This window comes from Gorilla gorilla, chromosome 20 (genome assembly GCF_029281585.2).
Source record: "Gorilla gorilla gorilla isolate KB3781 chromosome 20, NHGRI_mGorGor1-v2.1_pri, whole genome shotgun sequence".
Classification (NCBI taxonomy): Eukaryota; Metazoa; Chordata; class Mammalia; order Primates; family Hominidae; genus Gorilla; species Gorilla gorilla.
Genome location: NC_073244.2, coordinates 50,639,100 through 50,652,729, shown reverse-complemented (window position 1 = coordinate 50,652,729; position 13,630 = coordinate 50,639,100). Strand labels below are relative to the sequence as shown.

Genomic DNA, 13,630 nt, shown 5'->3' with positions numbered 1-13,630 from the left:
TGCCCAGGCTGGTCTTGAACACCTGAGCTCAGGCAATCCACCCTCCTCGGCCTCCCAAAGTGCTAGGATTAGAGGCATGAACCACCCGTCCCGGCCTGAAATTTATATTTCTTGCCACAAGTTGAGGTCACCAAAGTCTGAGAAACCAGGCCCTTGGCAGTCCTCAACTAGAACAATCGACCCTTTGTGGTTCCTGAGCAGCCTTTTGTTGAGGACGTCTTCTCCTGTGTCCCTGTCCTCCAGCTGCCACTGTCTCCCTCCTCGGGCAGCCAGGCCTGCTGCCCTGAGCCTCCCTCTCCTGCAGCAGGCGAGCAGCTGTCTGCAGCCATCTTTTAGCCTGGGCAGGCCCCAAAGACAACACAGGCAGTGGCTACAAAGCATTTGTTCCTTGTGTCCTCCTGCACCTGGATTCTGGGGTAATTGGCTCATGAGGGTGCCCAGGAGGAGACAGTAATGAAAAATAACAATTAGTTGAGGCCAGGAGTGGTGGTTCAGGCCTATAATCCCACCATTTTGGGAGGCTGAAAGCAGGAGGATCGCTTGAGGCCAGTAGGTCAAGACTAGCCTGGGCAATAAGCGAGACCCCCTCTCTGCAAAAATTTAAAGGTGAGGCTCCAACCCTCACCTCACTGCTCTAAAAATTTATTATTATTATTATTTTGAGACAGAGTCTCACTCTGTTACCCAGGCTGGAGTGCAGTGGCGCTATCATGGCTCACTGCAACCTCTGCCTCCCGGGTTCAAGCGATTCTCCTGCTTCAGCCTCCCGAGTAGCTGGGATTACAGATGCGTGCCACCACGCCCGGCTAATTTTTGTACTTTTAGTAGAGACGGGGTTTCACCATGTTAGCCAGGCTGGTCTTGAACTCCTGACCTCAGGTGATCTGCCCTCCTCGGCCTCCCAAAGTGCTGGGATTACAGGAGTGAGCCACCGGGCCTGGCCCTAAAAATTTCTTTTTAACCACTTAATTGAGCCTTCACTATTTGCCAGGCACTGGGCTCAGCACTTTACAAGTGTCCTATTATTTGATCTTCACATTATACCTGTAAGATCATTATGGAAGTGATCTGAACAGAGGAGGAAAAGGAGGCACAAAAAGGTCACAACTCAGCGTAGGGTCAAACAGCTGCCAAGTGGCAGAGCCAGGATTTGATCCCAGGTCCCCTGAATCCAGACCACATGTAGCCACCACTGGATTCAACCAGGCCTGGCCTGATGGCATCTCAGAGCTGAAGCTCAGGGCTGAATCTGTGGCAGGCTTTGTGCTCTGTTCACCTTTGCTGTCCTCCCTTGGACAGGGCATCCCAGAGGCATCTGATCCACAGCATATCACACTTGTGCCTGTCTATCAGCTGATGGGCAGATGCCAGGGTACTATGGCCTGGTGGCTACTCACCAGCCACCAGCTAGCTATTTCTGCTCAGCCCAGGGTTCTTATCCTCAAGTGGCCTTTTCTCAAGTCCAAGTTGGTGTGATTTCCAACAGTGGATTCTCTTTTTTTTTTTTTTTTCTTTTTTTGAGATGGAGTCTCGCTCTGTCACCCAGGCTAGAGTGCAATGGCATGATCTCGGCTCACTGCAACCTCCGCCTCCCGGGTTCAAGTGATTCTCCTGCCTCAGCCTCCCAAGTAGCTGAGATTACAGGCACGTGCCACCACGCCTGGCTAATTTTGTATTTTCAGTAGAGATGAGGTTTTGCCATGTTGGCCAGGCTGGGCTCAAACTCTTGACCTCAGATGACCCGCCTGCCTCAGCCTCCCAAAGTCCTGGGATTACAGGCATGAGCCACTGCACCCAGCCCAACATTGGATTCTTTATCGGCTGGCTGGCTCTTCCGCAGTTGATTGTGTGACTTCTTCCCCTATCTGAGCCCCAGTTTTCTCATTTATAAAATGGGGATGTTAACACCATCCCCGTCTAGATGATTGGAAGACCCGTCATGCATCTGAGATGCTTGCCCCAGGGCCTGGCATGGAGTAAACGGTGTCAGGGGCTGTGATGGGTGGTGCTATCGTAGGGACTGAGCAAACGGTGTCATATGGTGCATAAGTTCCTCTCCTCCAGGTCGCAGAGTCATCTGTTTGGTGGGAGCTGGAATCTCCACATGTAAGTAACCCTTCTCCCCCAGCAGCTACCCCCAGGAACTGGGGAGTCCCTCCCAAGGGCTGGGGAGGAGCCCTATCTGAGCCCTGTCCTGGGAGGGTTAGTATGGTATAGACCAACTGCTCCCTGACCCCCCTTTCCTAGCCGCAGGCATCCCCGACTTTCGCTCTCCATCCACTGGCCTCTATGACAACCTAGAGAAGTACCATCTTCCCTACCCAGAGGCCATCTTCGAGATCAGCTATTTCAAGGTTTGTGCTCCCCTAGGAAGGGGCGTCTGTGAGGGGTGGGGATGGGGTCACCTGGCTCTAACCCTCATGCTACCTGGGGCATCTGGCCCTCTGGCTGTCTCTCCTACAGAAACATCCGGAACCCTTCTTCGCCCTCGCCAAGGAACTCTATCCTGGGCAATTCAAGGTGAGATCTTTGTTTTGCAGGGGGCGAAACAGGAGGGGTCGGGGGAGGGCACGCATGAGAAGCCCCCCCAAGGCCCTGCAGACAAATATTATGTAGCCATTAAGTACATGGGTGCTGGGCCCAGACTGCCTCGGTTCAAGTCCTGGTTCCTCATGTCTTCATCTTACGACCTTGAGCCTCCGATTTGCCTCCTGTGAAGTGAAGCTGATGGTACTGTCTGAAGAGGGCTGCTGCGAGGCTTAGCTGCACTAATGATGCCGTTGAGAGCCCGGGACCCTGCAGCCGGGCTGCCTGGGTGCGAATCTCAGCTTTGCAGCTTACCCACCATATGACTTTGGCAACACAATCCCCTTCCCTGTCCTTCAGTTTCCTCATCTGTGATCTGGGGATAGCGGTGGTCTCTCCCCGACGCGGCTGCTGTGATGGTTCCCTGGGGATAAAACAGTCGCAGTGCCTAGAACAGTTCCTGGCATGTGGCAGTGGCCTGTGGCTGTTCCCTACAGTCATCAGCAGTGCTGTCGTTCTTCCCTGCAGCCTACCATCTGTCACTACTTCATGCGCCTGCTGAAGGACAAGGGGCTACTCCTGCGCTGCTACACGCAGGTAGGCAGATGCGAGCATCCTGGGAGGAGGATGGGCGGGTGGAACGGGCATGGTGTCCTCAGCGGAGGAGCAGAGCTGCATGCCCAAGAGCTCAGGCGGGGACTCCAGCAATGCGGGGCCAGGGCTTGGCCTACTGCCTCCTTGCTGCATGACCTGCCGTGAGTCACGTCTTCTCTGCCTCAGTTTCCCCTTCCATCAAACAGGGGCCAGAAAAGGTTTGCCCTCTCAGGTCTGCCCTCTCAGGTCTGCAGTGCGGTGGCAGTGACCTCCTCTCAGGGCCATCCCATGTGTGATGTGGAAGGAGCCTATGGCTGAAGGGACTCTGTGTGCACTATAGGCACCCCAGATTTCACATTGGTTATGAGCGAGTTTCCAAAGTGACTTCATCTAACAAAATCCATACACTATGACACGTGTCCAACAAGTAGATGTTGTGCCTTAAGGAAGGGGCACCTTTTTATACTTTTTTGTGCTTTGCCCAATTATAAACATGTCTCGTACACATCAGGTGCTTAGCCAAGGGCCTCTCCCTGGGGCATTCAAGCAAGGATGGCTCACATTGTTGGCTTCTGGTTTGGAGAGTCTCACACCCCTAACAGTAAAAAAATCCTGACGGGCTGGGCACAGTGGCTCACACCTGTAATCCCAGCACTTTGGGAGGCCAAAGCGAGAGATCGCTTGAGCCCAGGCGTTCGGGACCAGCCTGGGCAACATAGGGAGACCCTGTCTCTACAAGAAATACAAAAATTAGCTGGGCAGGGTGGCGTGTGCCTGTAGCCCCAGCTACTCAGGAGGCTGAGGTAGGGGGATTGCTTGAGTTCAGGAAGTCAAGACTGCAGTGAGCTATGATGGTGCCACTGTACTGTAGCCTGGGAGACCTGGTTTCAAAGAAACAAAAAACAAAACAACAACAAAATGTTGCTGCCTCTAGCTGTTCTATGAATATGTATAGAAATGACATGATGCACTACAACAGTATTAATTCAAGCTCTAGATCACACCTCAGAACCCCGAATTATAAAACAGGTGGCCGGCCGCGGTGGCTCACACCTGTAATCCCAGCACTTTGGGACGCCGAGGTGGGCAGATCACGAGGTCAGGAGTTCAAGACCAGCCTGTCCAACATCATGAAATCTGGTCTCTACTAAAAATACAAAAATTAGCCAGGTGTGGTGGTGCCTGTAACCCCAGCTACTCGGGAGGCTGAGGCAGGAGAATCGCTTGAACCTGGGAGGCAGAGGTTGTAGTGAGTCAAGATTGTGCCACTGCACTCCAGCCTGGGTGACAGAGCAAGACTCCATCTCAATTTAAAAAAACAAACAAACAAACAAAAAAGAGTGGTAACATTGAAAATAAATAAGTGTTCTAGTGTTTTCTCCCTGTACCTGGCAGTTTGGCACCTGCAGCCCCAAAAGCTACCGCCAGGGGGAGGAACAACTGGCTTTAAGTTCAGATTTCTCAGGTGGGCGAGGTGTTCCCACCTGGGGCTGGTAGGAGGCAGAGGGCAGCGGAGGCCTCCTTCTTCCAAGAGGAGGAGTCCTGTGATCCCCGCACTTTGGGAGGCCAAAGTGGGAGATCGCTTGAGCCCATGAGTTCAAGACCAGCCTGGGCAACATAGGGAGACTCCGGGCTCAGAATAAACCTTCTGCCTAGAGAGTCACCATTATTCCAGGACGTGGCTCAGATATGATAACAGCTTGCTTGAAGCCAAGTGCTTTTTGTGGTTGATGTCATGACACTCACCCCAAGACCCCGCTGGCCCTTGTTTGTCAGCTTCTGTCAAAGTAAATGTTCACTGAGTTGATTCCCTACTGCAGGGAGGGAGATGATGGACAAGATGGAGACACCATATACTGAGCATATAAGATGGTCATCGGTCCCTGGAACACAGTTAAGCTGGAAGGGGAGTCAGAAACGGTGTATGTGTTCGGGAAGGGGGGTGCTGTTGTAAACCCCATCTCTACGAAAAATACAAAAATTAGCCAGGCGTGGTGGCACTTGCCTTTAGTCCTAGTTACTCAGGAGGCTGAGGCATGAGAGTTGCTTGAACCTGGGAGGTGGAGGTTGCCCTGAGCCGAGATTGCCCCACTGCTGCACTCCAGCCTGGGTGACAGAGAGAGACTCCGTCTCAAAAAAAGAAAAAAAAATGACACATCACATACAAACTATTATATAAAGGCCAGGCGCGGTGGCTCACGTCTGTAATCCCAGCACTTTGGGAGGCCAAAGTCAACGTCAGGAGTTCAAGACCAGCCTGGCCAACATGGTGAAACCCTGTCTCTACTAAAAATACAAAAATTAGCTGGGTGTGGTGGTGCGTGCCTGTAATCCCAGCTACTCAGGACGCTGAGGCAGGAGAATCACTTAAACCTGGGAGGCAGAGGTTGCAGTGAGCCAAGATCGCGCCATTGCACTCCAGCCTGGGCAACAGAGCGAGATTCCATCTCAAAAAAAAAAATTAGCCAGGCATGGTAGTGCACACCTGTAGTCCCAGCTACTTGGGAGCTTGAGAGAGGAGGATTGCTTGAGCCCAGGATTTCAAGGCTACAGTGAGCTATGATCAAGCTACTGTACTCCAGCCTGGACCAGTACAGCAAAATCCTGTCAAAAGAAAAAAAAAAAAAAAAACCATGTTGTCAAAGAATAACAGAACGCAGAGGTATTTCGGTGGTTCTTTTCCACGCTGTTATTTGCTTATTGTTCAGTTATTTGCAAATTGCTCACTCACATGTGAGGGAGTCAGTGGGTAGACTGAGTCAAGTACCAAAGGCAAAACCAAGATTTAGAATAGCGGGCAAGGGAGGAAAGTTACAGGGCGTGTGGGAACAGTGACAGTGACTCTTGTCTGTAGGCTTTGGAGATAAGGTGGTTGCTGGTAGGGAGCCCAGAAGGCAGTTAGAGCATTCATTCTGCCCTTGAAGGGAAACAAACCCTTCCCGTTGTTTCTGGAGTCCCTGGGAAACGCTGTCAGTTTGGCCCTGGGCCACACATGCGAGCCATCTCTGCGTAACCTCTGCCAGTGTCCTCCGTCAGCACCTGCTTTAGCGGCATTCCTCACAGGCAAACAACAGCTGCTCCAAAGGGGGTGGGTGTTTTAAGAAAAATGAGCGCGCACAAATGTCTGTGCAGAAAGGAACATTCCCACCTGTTTAATATGGAAAGTCTCACTGTCTTAAAATAAAACAGTGGCCGGGCGCAGTGGCTCACACCTGTAATCCCAGCACTTTGGGAGGCTGAGGTGGGCGGATCACGAGGTCAGGAGATCGAGACCATCCTGACCAACATGGTGAAACCCCGTCTCTACTAAAAATACAAAAATTAGCTAGGCATGGTGGCGCATGCCTGTGTTCCCAGCTACCTGGAAGGCTGAGGCAGGAGAATCACTTGAACCTGGGAAGCGGAGCTTGCAGTGAGCCAAGATCGCGCCACTGCACTCCAGCCTGGCAACAGAGCAAGACTCCGTCTCAAAAAAAAAAAAAAATAGCCAGGCATGGTGGCGGGTGCCTGTAATCTCAGCTACTTGAGAGGCGGAGGCAGGGAGAATTGCTTGAACTCAGGAGGCAGTGGTTGCAGTGAGCCGAGATAGCGCCATTGTACTCCAGCCTGGGCAACAAGAGTGAAACTCCATCTGAAAAAAAAAAAAAAAGAAAAGAAAAGAAAACAGTGGCTGGGCATGGTGTCTCACGCCTGTAATCCCAACGCTTTGGGAGGCTGAAGTGGGAGGATCACTTGAGCCCAGGAGTTCAAGACCAGCCCGGGCAAATAGGGAGACCACCCCACCCCCCATCTCTACAAAAATAATTAAAAAGATAAAAAATTAGCCGGGCATGGTGGCATTTGCCTGTAGTCCCAGCTACTCAGTGGGCTGAGGTGGGAGGATGGCTTGAGCCCAGGAGGTGAAGGCTACAGTGAGCTGTGATCAGACCACTACACTCCAGCCTGAGTGACAGAGCAAGACCCTGCCTCCAAAAAAAGAAAAGAATACAGGTGAATATGCCATCTATGAAACAGGCCATAGTAAGAAAGGACCCTGGCTACTAAAGGGGAAGATAGTGATTAAAGCCAAGGAAGGGCCAGGCATGATGACTCACACTGTAATCCCAGCACATTGGGAGGCTGAGGCAGAAGGCTCGCTGACCAGCCTGGGCAACATAGTGAGACCCCATCTCTACAGAAAATTTTAAAAATCAGCCAGATGTGGAGGCTGAGGTGGGAGGATTGCTTGAGCCCAGGAGTTGGAGGCTGCAGTGAGCTATGATTGTACCACTGCACTATAGCCTGGGCAACAGAGTGAGACCTTGTCTCAAATACATAAAAAAACATGGCTAGGCGCATTGGCTCATGTCTATAATCCCAGCACTTTGGGAGGCCAAGGCAAGCAAATCACGAGGTCCGGAGTTCGAGACCAGCCTAGCCAACATGGTGAAACCCCATCTCTACTAAAAATACAAAAATTAGCCGGTCATGGTGGTGCGTGCCTGTAATCCCAGCTACCTGGGAGACTGAGGCAGGAAAATCTCTTGAACCTGGGAGTCGGAGGTTGCAGTGAGCCGAGATTGTGCCACTGCACTCCAGCCTGGGTGACAGAGCAAGACTCCATCTCAAAAAAAAAAAAAAAAACCACACCTAGTAAGCCCTCCTGATTCATTTATGTTAATGCTTGCCTGGAGCTGCCACATGCAGCTGTGCAGGGTGCGCACTGCACAAGGATGCCACATCTGAGGGGGCTCCATTAATAACAGAGACATTGTAAATGTATGTTAATTTCAGTAATTAATGACAGGTGGAAATAAAGCATCTGGCTCTAATAAAACAACTTTTTTTTTCTGAAAAATGGAAGCAAATGGCCTGAATTTGCAGAATAAAAGCCACACAGGCTGTGGAGTGGCTGTGGGCCTGGCCTCATAGATATTTAGATTTGGGCCCCTTTTTTTTTTTTTTTTTTTTTTTTTTTTTTTTTTTTTTGTAGAGACAAAGGTCTTGATATGTTGCTCAGGCAGGTCTTTAACTCCTGGCCTCAAGTGATCCTCCCACCTCAGCCTCCCAAAGTGCTGGGATTATAGGCATGAGCCGCCATGCCCAGCCTGGCCCCTGCCTTTAAGCAGCCTTGACTGTCACCCTTTAAGTGGCGCCATTGGGATGAACAGAAGAGTCTTCAGATAAACCCTGCCACTTGCTTCTCCTCCCTCCCTTCTCCACCTGTCCCCACCACCTCACTGCTCCTCGTGGCCCTCAACTCCCTACTGTGCCTTCTGGCCTACAAGGGGTGGCTCACTCCTCACCCCTCTTCCCTCCATCTCTCCCTCTAGAACATAGATACCCTGGAGCGAATAGCCGGGCTGGAACAGGAGGACTTGGTGGAGGCCCACGGCACCTTCTACACATCACACTGCGTCAGCGCCAGCTGCCGGCACGAATACCCGCTAAGCTGGATGAAAGGTGAGGCTGGAGGGCATCCTGAGGGCAGGCCTCCTCTCAGCACCAGGAGCAGTGTCTCCATGCAGTGGGCACCCATTCTGTCCTGCTCAAGTCTTTGGGGTTTTTTTGTTTTGTTTGTTTGTTTTTGAGACAGAGTCTCACTCTGTCGCCCACGCGGTGAGTTCAGTGGGGTGATCATGGCTCACTGCAGCCCAACTGCCTGATTTCCTGTCTTTGGCTGTTTTTAATAGATGATAGTAGGCCAGGAGCGGTGGCTCACACCTGTAATCCCAGCACTTTGGGAGGCCAAGGCGGGCAGATCACCTGAGGTCAGGAGTTCAAGACCAGCCTGGCTAACATGGTGAAACCCCATTTCTACTAGAAATACAAAAAAAAAAAATTAGCCTGGTGTGGTGGCATGCGCCTGTAATCCCAGCTACTCGGGAGGCTGAGGCAGGAGAATCGCTTGAACCTGGGAGGCGGAGGCTGCAGTGAGCTGAGTTCGCACCATTGCACTCCAGCTTGGGCAACAAGAGCAAAACTCTGTCTCAAAAAAAAAAAAAAAAAAAAAAACAAGAAGTCACTTATTCCACTCATGGAAAGCCATTTCTGACATTCTTTATGCTGATTTAACAAAGCCTCTGGTGTCCCTGTGAGATAAGGACAGCTGCAGCATTTGCAGAAGGGCCTCTGGAGTGTGGCCGTTCTGATAAAATGCCAGCTGAGTGCCCCTGGACTGAGGATTCCTGAATAGCCCAACTGCAAGCAGCTGGGGGCAGTGTACAATTCACATTACCCCCATTATGTGTCATTGACAGCAGCGTCACAGGCAGCACCCACGGTGTCATGCTGTCCATGCAGAAATATTTTAAAGAAAATTACCGACTACTGACATTGAAACAATGCTTTATAAATGTGTGCTGAATGAATGAATGGACAGTTGAGCAAATGACTTAGAATTCAGTGGGTTGCAAGTGACAGAAATGCTTTCTTTTTTTTTTTTTTTTTTTTTTTTTAGATGGAGTCTTGCTCTGTCACCCAGGCTGGAGTGCAGTGGTGCAATCTCGGCTCACTGCAACCTCCGCCTCCCGGGTTCAAGCAATTCTCCCTGCCTCGGCCTCCCAAGTAGCTGGGATTACAGGCACGTGCTACAACCCCTGGCTAATTTTTATATTTTTAGTAGAGACGGGGTTTCACCACGTTGGCCAGGCTGGTCTCAAACTCCTGACCTCAAACGATCCACTCGCCTCAGCCTCCCAAAGTGCTGGGATTACAGGCGTGAGCCACCACACCCGGCCAGAAATGCTTTCAAGCTTCCTAAATCAATAAGAAATAAGGCCAGGCACAGTGGCTCATGCCTGTAATCCCAACACTTTTGGACGTCGAGGTGGGTGGATCACTTGAGCCCAGGAGTTTGAGAACAGCCTGGGCAACATAGGGAGATCCCATCTCTAAAAAAAATAAAATGTAGCCAGGTGCGATGGTGGATGCCTGTGAGCCCAGCTACTCGGGAGGCTAAGGCAGGAGGATCACTTGAGCCTGGGAAGTCGGTGGTGCAGTAAGCTATGATCACACCACTGCACTCAACCATGATTGCACCACCACACTCCAGCCTGGGCAACAGAGTGAGACCCTGTCTCAAAAAAACAAACAAACCAATAAGGCCGGGCGCAGTGGCTCACACCTGTAATTGCAGCTCTTTGAGAGGCCAAAGTGGGCAGATTTGCTTGAGCCCAGGAGTTTGAGACCAGCCTGGGCAACATGGTGAATCCCTGTCTCTACAAAAAATACAAAATTTAGCCGGCATGCTGGCATGCACCTGTAATCCCAGCTACTCAGGAGGCTGAGGCAGGAGGATCACTTGAAGCTGGGAGGTTGAGGCTACAGTAAGCCATGATCGTGCCACTGCATTCCAGCCCAGGCAACAGAGTGAGACCTTATCTCAAAAAAAAAAAAGAAAGAAAAAAACAAAAAACAAAATGCAACAACAAGAAGAGAGGTCTTTTCTGAGCAGAGTGGACACCTCAGGAGACACCCATCACACTCCAAGTGATGGAGGTGTGTTCATGTTAGCAGTGGAAGAGGGGTGGGGGTGCTGCACCTCCAGACTCCGGCCCAGATCCTCTTACTGCCTTCTCTTTCTTCCCCTTCCCCACACCCAGAGAAGATCTTCTCTGAGGTGACACCCAAGTGTGAAGACTGTCAGAGCCTGGTGAAGCCTGGTGAGCCTCGGGCCAGGGACCTGCCTAGGTGGATTTGGGTGGGGGTCCCCTCCTCCCCCTGACCCCTTCCCAAAGGCCACACCCCCACACATCTGGCCACCTCTGTCTCTCTGAACAGTGCCCCAGATCCATCCTGGGGAGAATGGGGTCTGTGCCCCTGGCCGGTCCCCACTGCTCCCAACTCCCACCGTGGCCTCCGGGTCTGCCATTGCTCCCACCTGTCCTCTCTGCCTCCCCATGTCACTGTCTCTGTCCGTCCATCTGTCTCCACCTCAGATATCGTCTTTTTTGGTGAGAGCCTCCCAGCGCGTTTCTTCTCCTGTATGCAGTCAGTAAGTGGCCCCCCAGCCTCCCTGCATCCCCAACCGCCGCCTCCACCTGTGCTGGGCCCCATGGGGGCAGCCTGGGCCCTGCCTCAGGAAAGGTCACCTCCCCAGCTATGGTGGGCGGCAGGGAGGTTTGTTGCTGGGGGCGGGGGAGGGAGCGGTGGCGCAGCCTGGGCGGAGGCTCCCAAGCTCATGCCCCTCCCCGCAGGACTTCCTGAAGGTGGACCTCCTCCTGGTCATGGGTACCTCCTTGCAGGTGCAGCCCTTTGCCTCCCTCATCAGCAAGTAGGTTGGGGGCTGTGACTGGGAGGACGGCTGGGCACCCAGGGCCAGGACAGACCCTGACCCCTTAGCTCCCCCTCCCCACAGGGCACCCCTCTCCACCCCTCGCCTGCTCATCAACAAGGAGAAAGCTGGCCAGGTAAGAGCCCTTCTTCAAGCCCCCCTCGTCACAGGCTCCCCCTTCCCTCTCACCCTTTTCCTCAGAGGGAACCCCCACTGTGGAACCCCAGCACTTTGCATTCCTCAGCTCAGAACCTGGGGCTCTAGAATCCAGAGGGGTCGGGTTCCAGGCCTCTGGGACATTCACTGCCCTTTTGAGCAAGTGATAGAATTCCAACTCAAACCAGCTGAAGCCAGATAGGAAGGCCAGGCTTCCAGGGACTGAGGAGGTGGGAGGGGGTGCAGGGGTCAGGAGAGACAGTGCGGGGGGGGGGGTGGGTCCACGCTCCGGGTCTCTCAGGTCTGTTTCTCCTGGGCAGCCTCACTCTAGGGCAGGTGCTCCCTCCTGGGTGTTCCCCTCAGGGGAAGTAGGCAGGGTCACCGGGCAAGCAGCGCACGCTGTGGGCAGACACTGTCCCAAGCCTTAGCCTGCGTGAACTCACTGACGCCACAACCCCATCGCGGTTTTGTGATCACCCCTATTCTACAGGAAACTAAGACACAGAGAGGACAAGTCACTTGACCAAAGTCACAGAGCTGGCTGGGCGCAATGGCTCATGCCTGTAATTCCAGCAATTTGGGAGGCCAAGGCGGGTGGATCACCTGAGGTCAGGAGTTCGAGACCAGCCTGACCAACATGGTGAAACCCCGTCTCTAATAATAATACAAAATTAGCCAGGCATGGTGCTGGGCACCTGTAATCCAAGCTACTCGGGAGGTTGAGGCGGGAGAATCACTTGAACCCAGGAGGTGGAGGTTGCAGTGAGCCGAGATCACATCATTGCACTCCAGCCTGGGCAACAAGAGTGAAACTTTGTCTCAAAAAAAACCAAAAAAAACAACAAAAAAAACAAAGTCACAGAGCTAGGATACAAACCCAGGCCACCTGGCTCCAGGGTCTGTGCTCTTAGCTCTCCCTTCCCTGCTCCTGCCCCTGCCCCACCCCCTCCCTGACAGTCGGACCCTTTCCTGGGGATGATTATGGGCCTCGGAGGAGGCATGGACTTTGACTCCAAGAAGGCCTACAGGTGAGGCCCCGCCGGGGGTTAGGGCAGCCTGGAAGGGACAGGGTGAGGTGGGGGGGGGGGCACGAAGGCAGATGAGAGGAGCAGGCAGGGGCGAGCCCGCCTGGGAACTCTGATCTCCTGCTGCACCGCAGGGACGTGGCCTGGCTGGGTGAATGCGACCAGGGCTGCCTGGCCCTTGCTGAGCTCCTTGGATGGAAGGTGAGGAGCTGAGCAACCCCAGCCTGTCCTGAGCCCCATCCCTGGACCCTCTCCCCACCCCATGGGTCCTCTGACCCCATGATGCACAGTGACCTTTGACTTCTGTGACCTTTGCTCCTGCAGAAGGAGCTGGAGGACCTTGTCCGGAGGGAGCACGCCAGCATAGATGCCCAGTCGGGGGCGGGGGTCCCCAACCCCAGCACTTCAGCTTCCCCCAAGAAGTCCCCGCCGCCTGCCAAGGATGAGGCCAGGACAACAGAGAGGGAGAAACCCCAGTGACAGCTGCATCTCCCAGGCGGGATGCCGAGCTCCTCAAGGACAGCTGAGCCCCAACCAGGCCTGGCCCCCTCTTAACCAGCAGTTCTTGTCTGGGGAGCTCAGAACATCCCCCAATCTCTTACAACTCCCTCCCCAAAACTGGGGTCCCAGCAACCCTGGCCCCCAACCCCAGCAAATCTCTAACACCTCCTAGAGGCCAAGGCTCAAACAGGCATCTCTACCAGCCCCACTGTCTCTAACCACTCCTGGGCTAAGGAGTAACCTCCCTCATCTCTAACTGCCCCCACGGGGCCAGGGCTACCCCAGAACTCTTAACTCTTCCAGGACAGGGAGCTTCGGGCCCCCACTCTGTCTCCTGCCCCCAGGGGCCTGTGGCTAAGTAAACCATACCTAACCTACCCCAGTGTGGGTGTGGGCCTCTGAATATAACCCACACCCAGCGTAGGGGGAGTCTGAGCCGGGAGGGCTCCCGAGTCTCTGCCTTCAGCTCCCAAAGTGGGTGGTGGGCCCCCTTCACGTGGGACCCACTTCCCATGCTGGATGGGCAGAAGACATTGCTTATTGGAGACAAATTAAAAACAAAAACAACTAACAA

The 13,630-nt window shown here is 53.2% G+C and overlaps 1 protein-coding gene across 4 annotated transcripts in view; it reads left to right on the top strand.

Annotated features, from left to right (window-relative positions):
• The window catches only part of SIRT2 (sirtuin 2), a 21,142-nt gene extending 7,512 nt beyond the window's left edge, over window positions 1–13,630 (top strand). For all 4 annotated transcript variants that reach the window (XM_055369320.2, XM_004060688.4, XM_004060690.5 and 1 more), the window contains 12 exons: window positions 2,065–2,106; window positions 2,248–2,354; window positions 2,464–2,520; window positions 3,055–3,123; window positions 8,433–8,562; window positions 10,704–10,763; window positions 11,040–11,095; window positions 11,298–11,374; window positions 11,459–11,510; window positions 12,488–12,558; window positions 12,690–12,756; window positions 12,880–13,630. In XM_055369320.2, coding sequence (XP_055225295.1) covers window positions 2,065–2,106; window positions 2,248–2,354; window positions 2,464–2,520; window positions 3,055–3,123; window positions 8,433–8,562; window positions 10,704–10,763; window positions 11,040–11,095; window positions 11,298–11,374; window positions 11,459–11,510; window positions 12,488–12,558; window positions 12,690–12,756; window positions 12,880–13,035 — 944 coding nt within the window. In that variant the 3' untranslated portion in view covers window positions 13,036–13,630. The remainder of the gene's footprint in view (window positions 1–2,064; window positions 2,107–2,247; window positions 2,355–2,463; window positions 2,521–3,054; window positions 3,124–8,432; window positions 8,563–10,703; window positions 10,764–11,039; window positions 11,096–11,297; window positions 11,375–11,458; window positions 11,511–12,487; window positions 12,559–12,689; window positions 12,757–12,879) is intronic.